This window comes from Ranitomeya imitator, chromosome 4 (assembly GCF_032444005.1).
Source record: "Ranitomeya imitator isolate aRanImi1 chromosome 4, aRanImi1.pri, whole genome shotgun sequence".
Taxonomy (NCBI): Eukaryota; Metazoa; Chordata; class Amphibia; order Anura; family Dendrobatidae; genus Ranitomeya; species Ranitomeya imitator.
In genome coordinates this window covers 227947286-227970731 of record NC_091285.1, presented here as the reverse complement: position 1 = coordinate 227970731, position 23446 = coordinate 227947286, and the positions used below count along the sequence as shown (strand labels likewise).

Below are 23446 nucleotides of genomic sequence, written 5' to 3'. Positions count from 1 at the left end.
AGCATGTCTGGCTACTGCTCCATTTAGACAGTATTCTGCAGAACCATATTCTCTGCTTCAAATAGAATACCAGCAGTTGGACCCTCAACTATCAGCAAGTTATCATCTATACAAGGAAAAGATCTCAAAAGACACTTTTGGGGGGTTTCTGCTGTTCTGGCACCTCAGGGGCTCTACCAATGTGATATGGCACCCTAAAACCATTCCAGTAAAATCTGAACCCCAATATGGCGCTTCTTCCCTTCTGAGCTTTGCACTGTGCCTCAAAAGTAGTTTTCACCCACATATTGGAGTATCAGCGTACTCAGGAGAAATTGCGCAACAAATTTTGGAGTCCATTTTTTCCTGTTACCCTTGTGAAAATAAAAAAATTGGGGTTAAATTTCATTTTTTTGTGAAAAAAAGTAAAATGTTCTTTTTTTTTCCACCTGAAGGGTTAATAAACTACTTGAATGTGGTTTTGAGGACTTTAAATGGTGAGGACTTCAAATGTGATGTGGTCCCTAAAAATGGTTTAGTGAATTTTGTTGAAAAAATGAAATTGCTGACCAACTTTTAACCCTTTTAACTTAACAAAAAAAAATATTGTTCTAAAACTGTGGTGATGTAAAGTAGAAATGTGGTAAATGCTATTTATTAACTATGTTGTGTGACATAACTCTCTGGTTTAAGGGCATAAGAAATGAAAGTTTGAAAATTGTGAAATTTTCATCAAATTTCCAATTTTTTTTACAAATAAACGCATGTCATATTGAAGAAATTTTACTATTATCGTGAAGTACAATATGTCACAAAAAACAATCTCACAATCAGTGGGATTTGTTGAAGCGTTTCAGAGTTATTATTACCTCCATGAAGTAACACTGATAAGATTTAAAAAAATGAGGCTTGGTCATTAGCATACAAAGTGGCTCGGTTCTTAAGCGGTTAACAGCTGTCAAGGACCAAGCTGCTCTGGATGCTAGTCAGATAGGCATGTCTCCGGTGGATTCTCCTCAACCGATGACCTGGATTGTGCACAAATAGGCCGAGACCTGCCACTCCAGGGCAGCGGGCGAGAAGAAGCTACCGGAGACGTGCCTTTCTGACTAGTCTCAGCGCAGTCTTGGTCCTCTTTGGTTATTAAAGTATGTTGATCTCTGAAACTCAGCAGCATTTTAGAGGAATACATAACTGACTGAGATCATACAGCCACAGATTGAGCAGTGTGTGTCAGATGTTAGGTTCTTTTTAAGAGGTGTGTGCATCCTAGTGAATCAGGTGACTGACTTCTGTACACCCTTCATGGGCCTGGTGCAAACAACACCGATCTAGATGAATCGGGGCCTTAATGTTTGTTCATTTTTATATTAACGTTTTACAGAACATCAGTCATCTCTCCTGACATGCAGTAGAGGTTTGGACACATCTTCTCAATTAAAGATTTTTCTGTATTTTCATGACTATGAAAATTGTACATTCACACTGAAGGCATCAAAACTATGAATTAACACATGTGGAATTATATACTTAACAAAAAATGGAGCATCTTATGGGGGCCATCAACCATATTGGAGCAGCATATGAGGCATATACTATGGAGCATCTTATGGGGGCCGTCAACCATAATGGAGCAGCATATGAGGCATATACTATGGAGCATCTTATGGGGGCCATCAACCATAATGGAGCAGCATATGAGGCATATACTATGGAGCATCTTATGGGGGCCATCAACCATAATGGAGCAGCATATGGGGCATATACTATGGAGCATCTTATGGGGGCCATCAACCATAATGGAGCAGCGTATGTGGCATATGGATGGGAGCAGCAAATTACAGAACGGTGGCGCTGGATGGGAGCAGCACATGACAGAACGGGGGCGCAGGATGGGAGCAGCACATGACAGAATAGGGCAGCACATGACAGAACGGGGGTGCAGGATGGCAGCAGCACATGACAGAACGGGGGCGCAGGATGGGAGCAGCACATGACAGGATGGGGGTGCAGGATGGGAGCAGCACATGTCAGAATGGAGGCGCAGGATGGGTGCAGCACATGTCAGAATGGGGGCGCATGATGGGTGCAGCACATGTCAGAATGGGGCACAGGATGGAGCAGCTCATGACAGGATGGGGACACATGATGGAGTAGCACATGACAGGATGGGGGCGCAGGATGGGAGCAGCACATGACAGGATGGGGGCGCAGGATGGAGCAGCACATGACAGGATGGGGACGCAGGATGAAGCAGCACATGACAGGATGGAGACCATATACCAATATAAATGCTCGCCACCCAGGTGTAGAACGGGTTGAATAGCTAGTATATTTATAAGAATACAAGCAGAATGGGGCAACGCAGATTTAATAGAAAAGAGGCACATGATTTGCTATTACATATTGAACCATTTACTAAAATAGACTTGTCAAAGAGTGGCAGCTCCTCTTTATCCAAAATAAGCTAAAAGTAATAACTCTAAGCTGTGTGCACACGTTGCGCTTTCAATAAAAACGCAGACATATGCATCTTATCATTTAGAATGCATTCTGCAATTTGTGTGCCCATTGCGGTAAAAAACGCAGCATGTTCATTAATTTTGCGTTTTCTTCAATTTTTCCCCGCTATATAATACATTGGGAAAGCTCTGGAAAAAACCCCGGAAAAAAAAACGCATGTGGATTTCTTGCAGAAAATATCCGTGATTTTTTTCAGGAATTTTCTGCAAGAAATTCTTACGTGTGCACATACCCTTAACCCAAAGGATGCGAAGATTAACAAATTAAGGACCTGATTCAGAACCCCTGCAGATAGGCTCAAAAGTTGTTGTTTTTTGTGAAACCCTGACAAAGTGGTAACAAAACCACAATGATGTGTGTCGGGAGCCAAAGAGAGAAGCAACAACTCTTCTACATATTTCCGTTTTTGAAGAGGTCACCTGACCACTAAATCCAATAAACCGCTAATACTAATTTAATAAGTAGAAAGTTCCATTTTGGGAGAGAAATTGAACTTTATTGCATTCCTGACAAGCTTTTTGGCTTGGTCTGCGCTTGAAAGTGTGATTTCTGAAACGGCGAAAAGAAGTTTGGACGGAGAACCTACGGTTACAATGTAAAACATTTATTGCGCATTTATTGTGCAGGAGGCTGTAATATACCGTAATCGTTTTCTTAATAGCTGGAATTATACTTTCAGACTGTTATTAATGTTCATAAAATAATATACGTAGCAGAAATTTCATTTTTCATATGCCTAATCACTTTGATGACAGATTTAGCATCTCTTTTTCCTGTCAACCCCAAAGCAAGGTAAAACTTGAATTAATAAATGGTAAAAATATCTGTGTGGGCTAAATTAAACCTAATATTTTTATTATACTGTAATGTTTTTTACATATTATTTTCTACCTTTTCCATTACATTGTACTTTAACTTGGTTTCCAAGATTTAAAAAATGCCTTTCTAAAGTAGGGAATGAGAAAATAAAGAAATTGTAATTCCCACACATTTCATTATAAATTGAATTGGTCACCTGACCGCTGCAGCCAATCACTGGCTGCCAATATCATCGCTGAGTACAGTAATTGACTGCAGCGGTCAAGTGATAGATGGACTGAACAGCATAAGTGCGGTAATGTCATGGAGCACTGTAAATGGTAGAAACTAGGTGGGTAATAATTTATACATTTTTTACGATTCCATACAACTAATAAAATGGACACTGAAGCAGGCAAAAAATATAACGCCAGATTTAGCCTCATCAATTCCCCCCAAAAAACGACATCAAAGTGTTGTATGTCCATTGGACACAATAAAAAAAAAAAGTGGGAAAAAAAAATAGAACAGGAATTGGCGACGCTGCCCCTTTTTTTTTTTTTTTTTTTTTTTTTACATATTTACAACCTTACTATTTAATATCAAAATGGTATTTAAGGGGGAGTGTTTCTTTTAAAGTGTGTTACTGCCCTACAGGTATTACCATCATTGTCATCCATGTATGCGAATTATAATGGTAGACTGTTCGTTAGCTCGTCCAGTGTTTGTATTTCGTGGGAGAACATGTCTATGTGTCTAGCTATGGATGTTTTTGCTGTGCAGGTCAGGATTTGTGTGCTGACGGTGATTTTTGAAATGTTCTTTAAGTAATTGAAATGTAAACACTTCAGAATGTAAGAGACTTTTAGAACCTTTCACGATGAAGCTTTCCACCAGAATTTCGCGTAGATTTTCTTTTAGATTTAGGAATGCATAAACAGTTAGCCGGAGCAGCTTTAGACTACAAAGCCTTAGTACATCACAGTTTTAACTGATTTGGCCTACAATTTCATCTAATGTCAGGTCGGAGAAACCAAATCTGTCACATGTGTATAGCATGAAGTCCAATACTGACGTTTCCTTCAAATCGGAGAAAGAGGAAAAAATTTCCCAGGAGTGGTATGTAAAATACTTCCTTTTACTATAACTTGATGCATCATCGTGAGGCTCAACGTATATGTATGTAAATATCTTTTCTTGTAGGGGGTTTAAAGAGGCATCTACAGCACAACTCATGCTGAAAAGAGCCCAGAAAATGAAGTCTAAACAAGCAAAACATAAAAAAATGTTGGGTAAGTAATTGGGAACCAGAGTTTCATAAAAATTGTTAAAGCATTACAATGCTTTATATTGTCACCTTTCTAGAAATATTAAGCTTTTTTATAATGTTTAATACAAGCCATCATCAGAAAATGGCCTTATTGTTAAAATCATGTTTTTTGTGCTACATCTATTTCTAACCGAAAATTCTAGCAATATTTTTTTTTCATATCACAATTTTTATGAATAAGGAAAAACAAAATAAGTAATTCTGCAATTTTCAAAGTAATCACGGGGACGTTTTTCGACTTTCTGTGTTTTTAGGAACACTATTCAGCAGCTTCCTTATCAGCAGATGAACTCCTGATAACACAAGGTTCACCAATTTCAATAGACGATGTCACAGTTGACCTTGCTCCTCCTCCTCCTCTCACAATGATTTTTGCATATGCTCATTAGGCGCTTCAATACAAAAGATAGGATCACAGTAGTCTGCTCATTGTGACTAAGCACATGTGTTGTTTCCTGAAACAGGATATATGAGTCTAAAAATGACTCGGTGGCCAATATGAGAATTGCAAGATTTATTTATTTTATAAAACACATAGTGATGACCAAAAATGTTTAAAAAATACATTTAACACAAAAACCATACCCATACTCACTCATTAGATGATTCAGTACAAAACATAGGGTCAGCGTCTGCTAATTGAGGTGATGTACATGTAGTGTTTCCTGCAACAACAGGAAGTATGAGTCTAAAAAAGCCCTTGTGGCCAGTATGAAGGTTGCAATATTTCTATTTCTTTTTAACACAGATTGCGATATCGGGAAAAAAAAATCCAAAAATGTTTAGTATATACATTTAACACAAAAACCTGTTTAAAACAATAGGTGTTTTATTTAAAGGTAGCTTCCCTATAAATTGATAGACTGTTGACTTGATAGGTTTCAAATCATTTGTAATAGTGATCAAAGGGTAAATAAGCCTAATTTACTTCTTAATTGATATAATTTATTACTCCGAAATGTATTAATATTAGCATAAAACTGTGCAAGGGTGTACCATCACATTCCCCAGAACTTTGCCTAATTTGTAGCCACCAAGGTTTACTTATCCTGGAGGAAAATATCGTAAAGTGGAAAATGGGCATAAAATCATGATTATATTCGCCTTTGGTCTGTCAAGATGTATTTAATATTTCTAAAGACACATGGAATACATCAGAGTTTACAAATGACCTCACTTGAGCTCCAACGGTTCCGTCACCTTTTCAGCCTCGAATAAAGACATTTGATTTTCTCTTTCGCAAACAACTACAACATTAACTAAAAGGAATGCCATTTTTCTGAAAACTAATAGTTATCCTTTTTATTGAGTTTCTACAACGAAAGACTAAAAAAAAATACAGCTATGGCTATGAGTTGTCCTGCAGATGGCCAGCAAACCAAAGATGTTCAACCTGTCCACCGAGCCACGCGCGTTCACTTGGGCACTACACAACGGCTGATATCCCTATCTTCACAATATAGCAAAAATAGTTTTAGTTTTATATGCTATTTAGCAGTGAGGTGTAGGTTGCAAATAACTTAGTCATTGCAACTGGAATGTCATAAAGTAGGAGCTCACAGTTTAGGCCCTGGGCATCATTTTAGAAGCATTATATATATATATATATATATATATATATATATATATATATATATATATATATATATATATATATATATATAATTATATATTTATATATATATATATATATATATATATATATATATATATATATCTTTTTTTTTAATTGTACGGTAAGCCAGAAGATGCTAATTTTTTCCATTCTTCTTTTTGCCTTTTTAAGTTTTTTTTTTTAATTTATTACTGGTATATCTTAAAAAAAATCAATGAAGTGTGCAAAATATTTAAGTGTCATTAATGCTAAGGTTCATTCTTTTTTTCTGCAGATTAGATAAGAGTTTCCGAGTTTCGGACATGTCTAGTTCTGCTTCTTTTTGTCCGCTTACATGAGTGCTTACAGCTTTGTACGGCAATGTATAGTGACTATTTCTCCTTTTTGCTGCGCTTCTTTACCAGCTCAGAATGATGGCCACACTGCCGAGCGCTTTGATAGAAGGATATACCGTACTATGTATATTGCATCTAGTCTCGTCTTCGAATTCCAGTGGTTTGCACATGGAGTCTTTAAGAAATTAGGCTCTTCCCTAACAAACGAGAAGCATCATAGCACAGACATGCTTTGAAGATGAAACTGTATTAGAAAAATTGATTCAAGGTTTCAGAATCCTCTATGTCCAAGACGTTTTCATCTCCGTCGTCAATTCTTGATTAGAGCTGTAGAGCTCTAGTTCACTCGGTGACATTTCTGTTAACCATTGTCAAATTTCCTATGTTTTTATATCTTCCTATATTTCCTATGTGTAAAGTTCATTATTTGTGCTAAAACAACTAGTATCATTCCTAATATCTGTATTCGTCCGTTACCTTTTTTTATTTATCATGAAAATTTATCCTGAAAATAAAACAAAAAATGTAATTTCATTTTTACAGTAAGTGAAAATGTGAGCGCTTCTTATCATATTTTAAATAGATTGGTATAACGTAACCATAATATATGATGTAATTTGTGGTAGAATTTAAGCCGGATTTTTTTTTTTCTTTCTTTTTTTTTTCTTTTCTTACTTTCAAAGAGGATTGCTTTTTAGAAAGCTCCATGTTTTGTTCTGAACTGCATGAAGCCTTGTTGCCTTTTAGACCTAGAAAAGAGTAAGTTAACCTTTGAAAGAGCAAAACAAATCATACCCTTTTAATTTTAACATGTACCTTTTCATCTAGACCCAGCTGTGCGCCTGGCGTTGTTCAAAAATAATGAAAATAAACATGCCCCTGTAATGCCACCAAAGAAGGCCCAGCCAACAAAAATCGAGTACTTTCGAGGTTAGTACCTAAGCGTTAGGACTTCTCTCCTGGCCAATTTGTAGTAAAAACGATGACATGGACATTTATTTTCTATACTAAGCTTTTGGCTCATCCCTTATCATGAGCCTCAATATAAAATATATATATATATATATATATATATATATATATATATATATATATATATATATATATATAAATTCTTGCAAATCTATGACTCTAAATTAATTGTTAGATAATTGCAGAAGATAAATAAGGAAAATAATTTTATTTAGTTAGCCATTTTATACACTGTAATTTACGGCAAGAAAAGAATGCTTCACATACATACAGTACATAAACACACATATATACACATGCAAAGAGACAAATGCATCTATATATCTATACATGTGTTTGTGTGTATATATATATATATATGTGTGTGTGTACATGTATTTGTTTCTGTGTGTGTGTATGTGTGTATATATATATATATATATATATATATATATATATATATATATATATATATATATATATATGGTATATGAATATATATATATATATATTCATATATATATATTTATAACTCTGTGTGTGTATATATATATATATATATATATATATGTTTATATGTGAATATACATATGTATATACACATAGAAACATAAATACATATATATATACACACACACATGTATAGACACATTTGTTTCTATGCGTTTGTATATACAGGTCCTTCTCAAAAAATTAGCATATAGTGTTAAATTTCATTATTTACCATAATGTAATGATTACAATTAAACTTTCATATATTATAGATTCATTATCCACCAACTGAAATTTGTCAGGTCTTTTATTGTTTTAATACTGATGATTTTGGCATACAACTCCTGATAACCCAAAAAACCTGTCTCAATAAATTAGCATATTTCACCCATCCAATCAAATAAAAGTGTTTTTTAATAACAAACAAAAAAACCATCAAATAATAATGTTCAGTTATGCACTCAATACTTGGTCGGGAATCCTTTTGCAGAAATGACTGCTTCAATGCGGCGTGGCATGGAGGCAATCAGCCTGTGACACTGTTGAGATGTTATGGAGGCCCAGGATGCTTCAATAGCGGCCTTAAGCTCATCCAGAGTGTTGGGTCTTGCGTCTCTCAACTTTCTCTTCACAATATCCCACAGATTCTCTATGGGGTTCAGGTCAGGAGAGTTGGCAGGCCAATTGAGCACAGTAATACCATGGTCAGTAAACCATTTACCAGTGGTTTTGGCACTGTGAGCAGGTGCCAGGTCGTGCTGAAAAATGAAATCTTTATCTCCATAAAGCATTTCAGCCGATGGAAGCATGAAGTGCTCCAAAATCTCCTGATAGCTAGCTGCATTGACCCTGCCCTTGATGAAACACAGTGGACCAACACCAGCAGCTGACATGGCACCCCACACCATCACTGACTGTGGGTACTTGACACTGGACTTCAGGCATTTTGGCAATTCCTTCTCCCCAGTCTTCCTCCAGACTCTGGCACCTTGATTTCCGAATGACATGCAAAATTTGCTTTCATCAGAAAAAAGTACTTGGGACCACTTAGCAACAGTCCAGTGCTGCTTCTCTGTAGCTCAAAAGTGGCTTTACCTGGGGAATGCGGCACCTGTAGCCCATTTCCTGCACACGCCTGTGCACGGTGGCTCTGGATGTTTCCACACCAGACTCAGTCCACTGCTTCCTCAGGTTCCCCAAGGTCTGGAATCGGTCCTTCTCCACAATCTTCCTCAGGGTCCGGTCTCCTCTTCTCGTTGTACAGCGTTTTCTGCCACATTGTTTCCTTCCAACAGACTTACCATTGAGGTGCCTTGATACAGCACTCTGGGAACAGCCTATTTGTTGAGAAATTTCTTTCTGGGTCTTACCCTCTTGCTTGAGGGTGTCAATGATGGCCTTCTTGACATCTGTCAGGTCGCTAGTCTTACCCATGATGGGGGTTTTGAGTAATGAACCAGGCAGGGAGTTTATAAAAGCCTCAGGTATCTTTTGCATGTGTTTAGAGTTAATTAGTTGATTCAGAAGATTAGGGTAATAGGTCGTTTAGAGAACCTTTTCTTGATATGCTAATTTATTGAGACAGGTTTTTTGAGTTATCAGGAGTTGTATGCCAAAATCATCAGTATTAAAACAATAAAAGACCTGACAAATTTCAGTTGGTGGATAATGAATCTATAATATATGAAAGTTTAATTGTAATCATTACATTATGGTAATTTTTTTAAAAGGACCTGTATGTCTGTGTGTGTTTATATGTATGTATGATTCTATATGTATATATGTATATTCATATATATATATATATATTTGCAGTTGTGTGTGTGTGTGTGTATATATATATATATATATATATATATATATATAATACAGTATATACATACAGTTACAAATATACATTTATATATGAATAATATGAGTATACATGTATAAACACACATATATATATACATGTATAGATAGATTAGTATGTATGTGCATATATGTGTGTGTATGTACATTGTGTGTATATATATGTATATATATTTCTGTGTTTATATATGCAGATTAGACAGCTGGGCTGTGTGGTATGTATGTGTATATATATATATATATATATATATATATATATATATATATATATATATTGCCATGGAATAAATGGCGCTATAATAATAATAATAATAATATATTGCACTGCTTGTGTGTGAAGCCTTCTTTTTTCTGACGTGTATTACAGCACATACATTTGCTGATTTAAATGTAATAGTTTTTGTCATTTATCTTCTGTAATTATCTACCGATTAATCCATAGTCTCCAGTCTGCAGGAATGTGGAGAGTAGTAGCAGTGTCGGGTCTGTAGTTAGGGAGTGCGCTGTATGCGAGCAGGAGATCGTCTGCATGTTTCTCCGTCTGACCCTGACACCGGCCCCTTCCAGCAAGATGTTCCTCATAAAATTGTGGTTTGCCGGCTAACTCTGTTTGATCTCATTGTTCTCCCGTAATGTGCTTAAAACATGTCTACTTAATTTGTGCTGGGTACGCCAAATAAACCATTGTCTAACCAAGCAAATCTCAACACCAGTACCAGCTTTCTGCTAACTGTCATGGAAAATCTGTTTACATTCCCCTGATGTCTCTAAAAGGGGACGGGAATTCATATGTAACATTGAATTCATTTCGTACAGGAATTGCAACACAACACATACAATATATTATTAAATGAGTTTCAGCCCCTTTTTGCTCATTTGCATTTTTTAGCAAATATACAAATAGGTAAAATGTAAATGTCTTTTAAGCGTAAATGTGTTTAATATTATTATTGTTATTATTAGTAGTATTTATTGTGATTAAATATGGAAAAATGCCTAAAACAAAGAAAACAGAACACCAAGGTTCAGACAAAATACAGAACCAATAAACAGATTGCTGTAAATGGGCCCTTGTGTGAGTAACCTAATATGACGGGTGCTTGATCTCCATACTTAGCACATTTTGTAGATGTTACCCAAACACTGAGTAATAATTAAAAAATCCCTCCGACTGGTATACATTGCTTACTCTGGCAGCACGTTCCTAGTCGTGTGGAGCCATAACACGACACCTCTGTGGGGGCTAACTATACCTCTGTTTGTTGCCAGGTTTGTATAGAGATTTTTTTTCTGATATATATATATATATATATATATATATATATATATATATATATATATATATATATTTTATATATATATATATTAATTTATTTATTTTTTCGGTGGTTTAACACCTGCGTAATACAATGCTGTACTGAGATGCCGAGACACATCGACAGCTTACTACTCCGCCGCCGGTTGGCACCTTTCAGCCACTGTGCACAAGAGTCTGCCATTTGTTTTTTTATTAAAGCCACAAGCAAATATTCACTTGCCTGACCATCTACACCCCATCAAGGGGGGCTTTCTTTCACCTCCCCTGTTAAATGCAGGGCAATGGATGTGCACTTTTGAATACATAACCAGCAGTCTGTTTGTAGTGAGTACTGCCAACATGAGATTTGATGGCATCACCCAATGGCGTTAAAATGGCTGTTAAATAACGACTTAAAGAATGATGCGTTAGGAGGTACAGAGAACAGATAAATTCATAAAAATACGTGCAGCACTTACCAATAAAGCTGCTATATTGCCTGCTTTCACTTTAGCGTTTTTATGGAAGCATATAAAAAACAAATCACAAGACTTTTTTTTATTTATATTTGTCATATTCTGAAATTAAATCCAGAAAGAATGTAGCGTAAAGTTTAACCCCTTCACCCCCGAGCCTATTTTCACCTTCACGACCAAGCAAATTTTGCAATTCTGACCAGTGTCACTCTGGAACTCATCATCAGTTCCCACTGATTCTTAGATTTGTTTTTTTTTTCGTGACCTATTGTACTTCATGATAGTGATAAAATTTATTCGATATGACTTGCGTTTATTTGTGAAACAATTGGAAATTTGGCAAAAATTTTGAAATTTTCAATTTATTTTTATTTTTATGTCCCTTAAATCAGATAGTTATGTCACACAAAATAGTTAATAACTAACATTTCCCACATGTCTGCTTAATCTCAGCACAATTTATGAAACACAATTTTTTTCTGTTAGGAAGTTAGAAGGGTTAAAAGTTGACCATCGATTTCTCATTTTTGCAACAAAATTTGCAAAATCATTTTTTAGGGACCTCATCACATGTGAAGTGACTTTGAGGAGTCTGTGTGCTAGAAAATATCGAAATGTGAAACCATTCTAAATACCGCACCCCTCAAAGTGCTCAAAACCACATTGAAGAAGTTCATTAACCCTTAAGATGCGTTACAGGAACTGAAGCATTGTGGAAAAAAAATTAACATTTTACTTTTTTTTCACAAAAATTTAACTTTAGACTCAATTTTTGTTATTTTTACAAGGATGACAGGAGAAAATGCACCATACAATTTGTTGCGTAATTCTCCTGCGTAGGCCGATAGCCAATATGTGGAGGAAAACTACTGTTTGGGTGCATGGCATGAAAGGGATGGAGCGCACCATTTGATTCTTTGAATGCAATATTAGCTGGAATCAGTGGACGCCATGTCGTGTTTAGAGAATAGAGAGCTCCTGATCTGCCGAAAGAGTAGAGACTCCCCACAGGTGACCCCATTTTGGAAACTAGACCCCTCAAGGAACTTATCTTGATGTGTGGTGATGGTGACACATTGAATCTCCAGGTGCTTCACAGACTTTTATAACATTGAACAGTAAAAATAAAAAATTAAATTTTTCCTACAAAAATGTTTTTAGCCCCAAATTTGTTATTTTCACAAGGGTAAAATGAACTCCAAAATATGTTGTACTGTTTATCCTGGGTATTCAGATACCTCATATGTCCATATGTGGGTGAAATCTTTTGTTTGGGCTTACCTCGGAGTTCAGAAAGCATGTAGTGACTTTTTGGAACGCAGATTTTCATGGAATGTTCTGCGGGTGTCATGTCTGGTTTGGAGAGCCTGATGTGCCTTATCAGTGGAAACCCCTCACAAGTGACCCCATTTTGGAAACTAGACCCCTCAAGGAATTTATCTAGATATCTGATGAGTACCTTAAACCCACAAGTGATTCACAAAATTTTACAATGTTGATCTGTGAAAATTAAAAATATATATTTTTCCAACAAAATTGTTGTTTTAGCCCCAAATGTTCTCATTTTCTCAAGGATAACAGGAAAAACATGGACCCCAAAATTTGTTGTGCAATGTGAGTACACCAATACCCCGTATGTGGTTGAAAACTACTTTTGAGGTACAGAACAAAGCTCAGAATGAAAGACGCACCATATTGCAGTTTAGATTTTGCTGGAATGGTTTGAAGGTGCCATGTCACATGGTAAAGCCACTGAGTTGCCAGAACAGCAAAAAAAAAAACATAAGTGACCCAGTCTTACAAACTACACTTGTCAATGAATTCCTCTAATGGTACAGTAATCATGTTGACACCACAGGTGTCCGTCTGAGAATTTCATACCATTGGGCAGTGAAGAAAAAATAAGTCAATTTTTATCATAAAAATGTAGTTTTAACCTCATATTTTACCTTTTCACACTGGGAAATTGGTAACCATGACACCAAAATTTGTCCCACAATTTTTGCTGAATTTAGAAATAGCCCATATATGGCTGTACAGCACTGCTTAGCTACACGGCGAGACTCTGGAGGAACGGAGCTCAATTTTTCTCCTGGAGCACAGAATTTCCTAGAATAGTTTTCAGATTCCATATACATCGCCCCTAAGTTCTAGAAGAGCAGAACCCCACCTCAAGTGACCGTATTTTGGAAATTATACCCCTTCGTAAATTTATCTATAGGTGTAGTGATGAACTTGACTCCATGGGTGTTTCCCAGAAACAGGCAGTAGTAGATTTTGTTAAGTGAAAATTGCAAACTGCCATTGTAGTGCCCAGTAAGGCTGGTTTCACATTTGCGTTTTTTGCCGCAGCATTTGTACCGCATATAAACGCCTGCCTCGTGTTTTCCTATATTTAACATTAAAAACGCATGCGGTTTTTTTTTGTTCGCGTTTTGCTGCGTTTGATGACACATGCGTCTTTTTGTCGCGTGCGGCTTGGCGCGGAAATGCAACATGTAGTAATTTCTAGTAATTTCTACGGTTTGCGTAAAAAAACCACATTGCTGTCTATGTAAACGCATGCGTTTTTAAGCACATGCGTTTTGGATGCGTTTTTGAACGCATGCGTTTCAATAGAGAAAAACAAGTCTAGACACTGATAAGCCACCCCCCCACCATCAAGATGATAAAGGGATCCAAACCCTAACCCTAAGCCACCATCAAGGTGATAAGGGATCCAAACCCTAACCCTAAGCCACCATCAAGGTGATAAAGGGATCCTAACCCTAGCCCTAACCCTAATGGGAAAATGGAAATAAATACATTTTTTTAATTTTTTTTATTTTTCCCTAAGGAGTTGATGAAGGGGGTTTGATTTCTATTTATAGAGGGTTTTCTAGTGGATTTTTATGATTGGCAGCTGTCACACACTGAAAGACGCTTTTTATTCCAAAAAATATTTTTTGCGTTACCACATTTTGAGAGCTACAATTTTTCCATATTTTGGTCCACAGAGTCATGTGAGGTCTTGTTTTTTGCGGAACGAGTTGACATTTTTATTGGTAACATTTTCGGGCACGTGACATTTTTTATTGCTTTTTATTCCGATTTTTGTGAAGCAGAATGAACAAAAACCAGCTATTCATGAATTTCTTTTGGGGGGCCATTTATACCGTTCCGCGTTTCGTCATAATACACGCCCTCTGTAGTCCCATTGGCGGTGTCTTGAAAGCGCAAACGCAGGAAAAAACGCATGTAAACGCGTACAAACGCGGCGTTTTTTTAACCACATGCGACAACGCATTCGTCTAAAAAACGCAGCGTTTGTACACGTTTACATGCGTTTTTTTCACCACTTGCGGATTCGTTTTAAACGCGGATTTAAATGCAAATGTGAAACTAGCCTAAGATAGTTACCAATATGTTTTAGAACCTAGCTCATATTTCTGGAGAAACACACCCATAAGTTGGGCAGGCTGTCATTTCTACAGAAATGCCAAAAATGTGGACGCTAAATGTGGTTAAGGCACACTGTGGGACTCAGAATGAAGGGGGCATTTGGATTTGGGAGCTCAGAATTTGCTGAATTTCTTTGGGGGGCAAGGAGCCATAGCGCTTTTCCAGAGCCTGTGTTCTACCAGTAACGTGGACGTGCCCTATATTTCCGTTAACAGATAAAGGACCTGAGTGGGGACTTGCTTTTTTTGTGGATTGAGTTGAAGCTTTTATTGGGAACATTTTACATAACATTTGGGATCACATTTGTCCTGCGCACTATGCTGAGCACTTCCACCTACATCTCCAAGTAACGTGATTTAGAAGAAACCCCCAAGGGATCCATTCACTATAATGATGCAACAGAGTTACTTTGCACTCCATCTGGCTTCTGTTCTGTGGCTTCCTTTTTTTCCGAAGTGCACAAAACTGTAGTAGTCCGTCTTTTTAGGAATGCGTGATATGTGTGTGGTATTTCCTGAGGAAGAAGTTGTAACAGGGTCTACCAAGCTGGGGTACCTCTTTCAGTACCACCCCGTGTTTCAGGAAGTCCACTCTGCTTTTGCTAGATTTTGAATGAAGGACGCTGGCAGGAATTTCTTGATTACATGAGAGCATATAAAAGCTGACTGCTTCTCCCAACTGTCGGAAGGCATTATACTGGATCTTTTTGTGGCTTACTGTTGAAGGTACCTGGGCGGAGGCCAGAGCTCCCCTTGCTCGCTGACTCTCCTCTCTCCGCTCTGCCATCTCCATCTTGGCCAGCTCCACTTTGGTCCGCTCTGCCATCTCCATCTTGGTTAGCTCTATCCTGGTCCGCTCGGCCATCTCTTCCTTCAGATCAGTACGCACATCAGCCATCACCTCTCGTATGATCTCTACTGCAGGGTTTGGGCCATAGAACGCCAGTCTGTTCTTTACCTCCCTCTGGAATTCAGTGTCCTCCACGTTCACATTGGGGGCCCTGCACTGTCGTGTTCCATGATGGCTGCTATCAAATCCGCTTTTGTTTTGTTGCTGGCGATTAACCCTCGGGCTTCCACCAGATCTTTTAATGTAGTCCTTTTTAACTTCTGTAGAAGGGATATCACATCCCGCTGTCTGCCACCAGTGTAATGGAGAAGCGGGGTCAGTGGGTGCTCTTGTCCGCTGGCCCGGCTGTCTTTAGCAAGACTGCATGGACCACGGCTCATACCACTGAATGCCCGCTCTATCTCCCAGTGGGCAGTACACTACACAGACAACACAGGGTTAAGGTAAACCAGGGTGGCAATACTTTATTGAACCACAGCACACAATAGCAAACAGAGCATTCCCAACATGCCTGGAATTGTATTGGTACATGGGCGCATATAAAATATCACTGCGTCTCCACGTATTTCTAGTATGACACGATGTCAGAGGTCCCAGGGTCGCTACTCCATCTGTGGATGAACGCACAGAGAAGGGGCAGCGACAAGCATAGGGAGATGACCAAGAACTGTCCATAGAGTCCATACATGGTCCAAAGCCAGTTGACATGATGTCAGAGCTCCCAGGGTCGCTACTCCATCTGTGGAGGGGTAACGACAAGCATAGGGAGATGACCAAGAACTGTCCATAGAGTCCATACAAGGTTCAGAGCCAGTTGACACGAGATTCACCACCTGTCTTATCGGACCATCTCCATGGAACCAGGCGACCAACGGGTCCCAACCCTGGTTTTCTCCAAACATATCCATGGTGTAGAGATGGTCACTGGATCAGATCTGTGTCCTTCCAACCGGAGCCGAAAACCCCTAGGTTGTTTCCTATAGAATCCTAAATCAGTGTCCCTCATGATGGTGCCATGATAAATTGACTCAGAGATCACATCCTGGGAGTCTGAAGTACACAGAGCTACCAGCTGGACATTCTGCAAACCGCCCAACAGACAAGAGAAAGGACTGCAGCCAATTCATCATGGCACCATCACGAGGTAAAAAGTGCTAAAGTGCCGCGGAGATACACCCATACAGTCCAAACAATGATTTGCAGTAAGAAAACAAGTGTCATAGTAATTATAATAAATAACGCGCTATGTCATGATTAGTAAGCCAAAAAGAAAACAGCTGACCGCACCACGATACAGCTGACTTTGAACGCTTCAGGCCAATTAACCACCACTAGCCCGCAGATCTCGGGTGCTTCAGCCGGAAAGATAGCTATCGTAGACACGTGAGTAAAAAGTATACGGCAGCACTCACCGATCTTCTATGCAGGTTCCTTTATTAAGACAATATCTTCACGGAACGGGGGTGTGTATACATGGAAATGTGAGTTTAGCTGCCACATTTCCATGTGTACACACCCCCGTGCCGTGAAGATATTGTCTTAATAAAGGAACCTGCATAGAAGATCGGTGAGTGCTGCCGTATACTTTTTACTCGCGTATATCATGATTAGGACCGGGTTATGCGCTCACAATTGTGCTTACCCATAGTTTTACTGAGTCAGGACACGTGTCCACGCCGCCACCGACATGCGTTTCGCCTCTTTATCAAGGTGCGGTAATGTGCTGTGTGCCCGGCCGCCCTTAAATATCCTCACCATTCCGTGTCCATCTTGATGGCGCATGTGTGTGGATCCGTGCGCCGGTGATTGCATTACTTCCGGCAAGGTGCGTCAGACATGCGGGCCAGGAGACGTCACAAGGGCGTCACTGAACCGCACACGTCAGCACCCAGCACCATTGGCAATGCCCCGGAACGCACAGGCCCCAGACATGCGCACATGAACACGGAGGTGGTGTTATAATGGAGGGGGAGGTTGTAACAAGATCTAAACACCCAGGTATACTAGACATACAGAATGCTGATAATCGTGAGAACCGCTAATCAGAGTGACGTACAATGTGCAATAATTGATTAACTAATCACGCAGATATATTAGAATATATACCATACTAATAATCATGATTAAAGAACAACTAATCAAAGTAAAGTGGTATATGCAATAGTGGATAACAAAATTATGATAGATATAGATATAATAATAACACAGACAACAATATAATAATAATAATAAGACCGACTACCAAATTAACAACATATATACTGTGAAGTGACATATATATGAATATACAGTGTGAAATAATTATACACAAAATATATGTGATCTATAAATGAATAAGAATAATATATATAATATTATACAGTGAATAATGAACTCATTTGTGAAGTACTAAAATTATCATAGTATTATCCAGTAGATGTTCAACATGCGCCGATTTTTTTCTGATAAGAAGCTCCAAAACGGTCCAGTAGATCTCAATTACATGACAATTCATCCATGCATAAATGCCAATAATTATAATGAAACTAAATAAGAAAAAAGAATAAAGAAACACATTAATACAAAATGACACACAGAAACACACATATAAAAGAATGCAAAAAGGGGGATACCAATTCATAAATATGAGCTAAAGCTCAGCAGTTCATTGAGACCTGCCGGTGACATTGTGTCAAGTGTCACAATCCATCGGCATTCCCTCTGAGCGAGCAGGCGCCCCATATCACCACCACGAATACCAGCATGAATTTTATCAATACCCCAAGCCCGGAGACCCCCCGAATTACACTTGTGTTTCAAACAAAAGTGTCTTGGAATGGGTTTTAGGGTGCTTACATCCTCCACATCCCGAGCAGCCTCGATATCCCTCACATGCTCGCGAATACGGACCTGTAATTCACGCGATGTGAGCCCAATATAGATAAGTCCACAAGGGCACACTGCATAATACACCACAAACGTGGTGTTGCATGTGATATAATCTTTGATTTTAAATTCCTTCTGGCTATCGTATGAAGTGAAGGATGTAGCACGCCTAAGGTTTTTGCATGCGAGGCAGTCTCCGCAGGGGTAGAAACCAATTCTTGGTGTACATACTTGAAAAGGTTTAGGTATTTTAGCAACATAGTGACTTTTCACTAATATGTCTCGTAAATTGTTGCTCCTTCTTGCTGTCATGAGGGGGCGATGTGGAAGGCATTTTTGAAGAATAGGGTCTGTTTGGAGGACAGACCAGTGACCGTTATAGCACCACCTCCGTGTTCATGTGCGCATGTCTGGGGCCTGTGCATTCCTGGGCATTGCCAATGGCGCTGGGTGCTGACGTGTGCGGTTCAGTGATGCCCTTGTGACGTCTCCTGGCCCGCATGTCTGACGCACCTTGCCGGAAGTAATGCAATCATCGGCGCACGGATCCTCACACATGCGCCATCAAGATGGACACCGAATGGTGAGGATATTTAAGGGCGGCCGGGCACACGGCACATTACCGCACCTTGATAAAGAGGCGAAACGCGCGTCGGTGGCGGCGTGGACACGTGTCCTGACTCAGTAAAACTATGGGTAAGCACATTTGTGAGCGTATAACCTGGTCCTAATCATGATATAGCGCGCTATTTATAATTACTATGACACTTGTTTTCTTACTACAAATCATTGTTTGGACTGTATGGGTGTATCTCCACGGCACTTTAGCACTTTTTACCCGTGACAAATAAGATAATTTGTTGTCAGGACATACTGTCCACATTTTTTACCTGATCCTAGTCTATGTATTTTTATCTATTCATTTATTTATGTATTATATTCTAATAAATTTACAATTGTTGATTATATTGGACTATATCCCCATTTTTTATTATGTTCTATATCCATTTGCCTTATTATAGGGAATCTTCGGCCGGGGGTTCTGTCTGAATCACGTATTTCAGAGATTTACACGGAAACCCCGGTGCAAGCGCATAGCGTAGAGCACAGGATAAATGTGAGCTGAGCCTTTCTGTGATAATAATATTAATCTTTATATATAGTGCTAACATATTCCGCAGCGCTTTACAGTTTGCACGCATTATCATCTCTGTCCCCGATGGGGCTCACAATCTAAATTCCTTATTAGTATGTCTTTGGAATGTGGGAGGAAACCGGAGTACCCAGAGGAAACCCACAGAAACACAGGGAGAACATACAAACTCCTACTGCAATCTTTAGGAGGCAGAATGAACAAATAAACAGCAGGTGAAGAATTGGTTTTATTTTTATTGCCGTTCCTCGTGCAATATGAATGATTAGACAACTTTATTCTTCGGGTCGGTGTGAGTACAGCGATATCAGATTTATGTGTTTTTTTTATGTTTGGCTTCTGTCACACTAGAATATATTTTTTATTGGCATCCCTATATTTAGATAGCTATAATTTGTCCATATTTTTGCTGATAAAGTCACATGAGGATTTGTTTTTTGAGGGATGAGTTGATGTTTTTATTTGTACCACTTTCGGGCACATGACAGTTTTTTTTATAACTTTCTATTGCGATTTTTTGGAAGCAAAGTGAATGAAAACCAGCAATTCAGGAAATGTTTTTTTTTTTTTTTTAATGTCGTTCCGCGTGTGGTAAAATTGATAAGGCAGCTTTATTCTTCAGGTCAGTATGATTACAAAAATTCCACATTTATATAATTTTTCTTACGTTTTACTAAAAACTAATTTATAGAAAAATTTTTTATTTTGCATTGCTTTATTCTGAGAACTATAACGTTTTAATTTTTCTGCTGACAGCTGTATGGCAGCTTGTTTTTTTGTTTTTTTCCATTTTCAGTGATACCATTTTTATTTACGTTCATCTTTTTTATCGCATTTTATTCCACTTTTTGTTCAGCGATATGATGATAAAGCATAGTTTTTTGCCTAATTTTTTATTTATTCTTTACTTTGTTAACTCAAGTGGTTAACTAGAGGTACAGTTTTATAGGTTGGGTCGTTCCGGATACAGGAATGCCAAATATGTTTATTTTTTTTGTTTATTTTTCTTTTTACATAAATAAATATATTTATTTGATTAATTTTTTTTTCATCCTTTTGTTCTTTATTTTGTGATTTTTTTTTTTTTTTAATTTTTACAATTGTTAATAACTTTTTTAACTTTTTACATTGGGACATCAACGTTTCCTGCACTGAACGCTGATCTAATACTCTGCAATGTTTTTGGATTGTAGGGAATTAGAACAGTGTATCACATGCAGGACCTCAGAGGCTACCGTCCCTGGGTGACCCTGGAGCCATCTTTCGGCCCGGGGTCACCTTGGAGACCATGAGCACAATGTGATTGTGAAGAAGTATATGTACGGCAGTTTGAAGGAATGTACAAATACAGCACATGTTCGGAAGGAGTTAAAGTGGTGTTTGATTTAAAAAAAAAAAAAAATCCCATATGCTATTGATATTGCTTGTCCTATAAAACACAATCTCCATATCACTTCTATATAAATGCGTTGTTATCTTTGATATTATATTAATTTGCCTATTATAATTTGTGCTGCATATCATCTAACAGAAATTATCGCTTAGAACTATACATAGAAAAATCTAATAATGCGATATTGCTATGTAAATATGACAGTGAAAAAGTTTAAAAAAAACAAAACAAGAGATTCTGTAATTGACATCTGAAGCTAAGACCAATATCATTTACACCTAAGAGCAATGAGGCTCCAAAGGGCCAAAACAATAACAATTATTAATTGAACACAGATGACCGGTGGCAGGAAGGCCTATGTTAAAAAGACATAATTCCATTACTCTTCAATGTCAGGGTTAGGAAAGCAATACAGACGTAAAGCCCTCACGAAAGGGAAAATCAAAGTGAACACAGACAGTCAGGCCAGAACACCAGGAAATGTGAAATCCTATATAAGTTTCTAATAGTCTTTATAGGTTATCTCAGAAAGGCGTTTGGAAAAAGAGGCTTAACGTCTGGGAGCGCCGTTATGGTAGCATGGAGCTAATCTATTTATTAACTATATGGATAATATTTGTAACAGATATCTGCAAACTACTTCATATATAGGCAATAACAAATGAGTAGGAGAGATACAGGAAGGATTCCCCATGAGTGGATGGACACAGGCTTGAATGGCTGCCGGCCAAACAAGCCATCAATAGATAGCCTCTGTGTAATTTGAGGACCAATAGATCAAAGTCTTACATTTTACAAAAAGATGACATCACTTACACTATAGCCAATGAGAGTAACCGGCCAATGGGGTGAAAATTAATCTTTGTGAAAGGCCCATAGTGATACATCGCAACTGAAAACATCAAATCTCCATATTGTCAAAATTATGTTCAAACCAATCGGAGAATGCTCTCCTCTCAATACTCCAATAGGTGAAGTGCTCTCTGGCATGCTGACGTAGCGCTTCACCATTTGTGATCCTAGTGAGCGCATCATTGCTCAGACTTACTAGTCAGATGCGAGCATATAGCAGGCATGTCCGCTCACAGCCCATCCAATCTAGCTGGAGCTTGAGTCTGCATATGTCAGATGACGCGATAGAATCCAATTGGCTCGCTTGTTGTCATATGAGCGGAACAGCCTGCTCAGTGAGTGGTTTATTGTCAACTCTGGTTGGTCAGTCAGTTGTAATGAGGGCTACAACCTATAGAATGGTAGAGTTGGAAAGGACCTCCTGGGTCATCTGGTCCAGTCCCCTGCTCAAAGAAGGATTCACTAAACCATCTCAGATGTCTGTACAGCCTCTGTTTGAAGACTTTTATTGAAGGAGAACTCATCACCTCTCGTGGCAGCCTATTCCACTCATTGATCACCCTGTCAAAAAGTTTTTTCTAATATCTAATCTGTGTCTCCTCCTAATCAGTTTCATCCCATTGCTTCTAGTCTTTCCTCTTGCAAATGAAAATAAAGATGATCCTTCTACAATGTGACAGCCCTTGAGATATTTGTAGACAGCTATTAAGTCTCCTCTGTCTTCTTTTTTGCAAGCTAAACATTCCCAAATCCTGTAACCGTTCCTCATAGGACATGGTTTGCAGACCGGTCACCATTCTGGTCGCTCATCTCTGAACTTGCTTCAGTTTGTTGATGTGTTTTTTTTAAATGTAGTGCCCAAAACTGGACACCATATAATGACTTCACGTGATCTAGGCTGTATGCTTCTGTTAATACATCCCAGAACTGTATTTGCTTTTTTTGCTGCTGCATCACAATGTTGACTCATGTTTAGTCTATGATCTATTAATATACCCAAGTCTATTTCACATGTACTGTTACTTAGCCCTATTCATCCCATTCTGTATATGCTTTTTAATTCATTTTTATTACCCAGATGTAATACTTTGCATTTTCCCTGTTAAAAACCATTCTATTAGTTGCTGCCCACTGCTCCAGCTTATTTATATCTTTTTGAATCCTCTCTCTTCTCTAGTATTAGCTATCCCTCCTAGCTTGGAGTCATCAGCAAATTTAATCAGTGTACCCTCAATTCCTAAATCTA

At 38.2% G+C, this 23446-nt stretch overlaps 1 protein-coding gene across 1 annotated transcript in view; it reads left to right on the top strand.

The window, feature by feature from the left end:
* LRRIQ1 (leucine rich repeats and IQ motif containing 1) overlaps positions 1-23446 on the top strand; it is a 269506-nt gene that overhangs the window by 169443 nt on the left and 76617 nt on the right. Inside the window, exons 20-22 of the mRNA XM_069764400.1 lie at positions 4324-4419; positions 4504-4592; positions 7409-7510. Coding sequence (XP_069620501.1) covers positions 4324-4419; positions 4504-4592; positions 7409-7510 — 287 coding nt within the window. The remainder of the gene's footprint in view (positions 1-4323; positions 4420-4503; positions 4593-7408; positions 7511-23446) is intronic.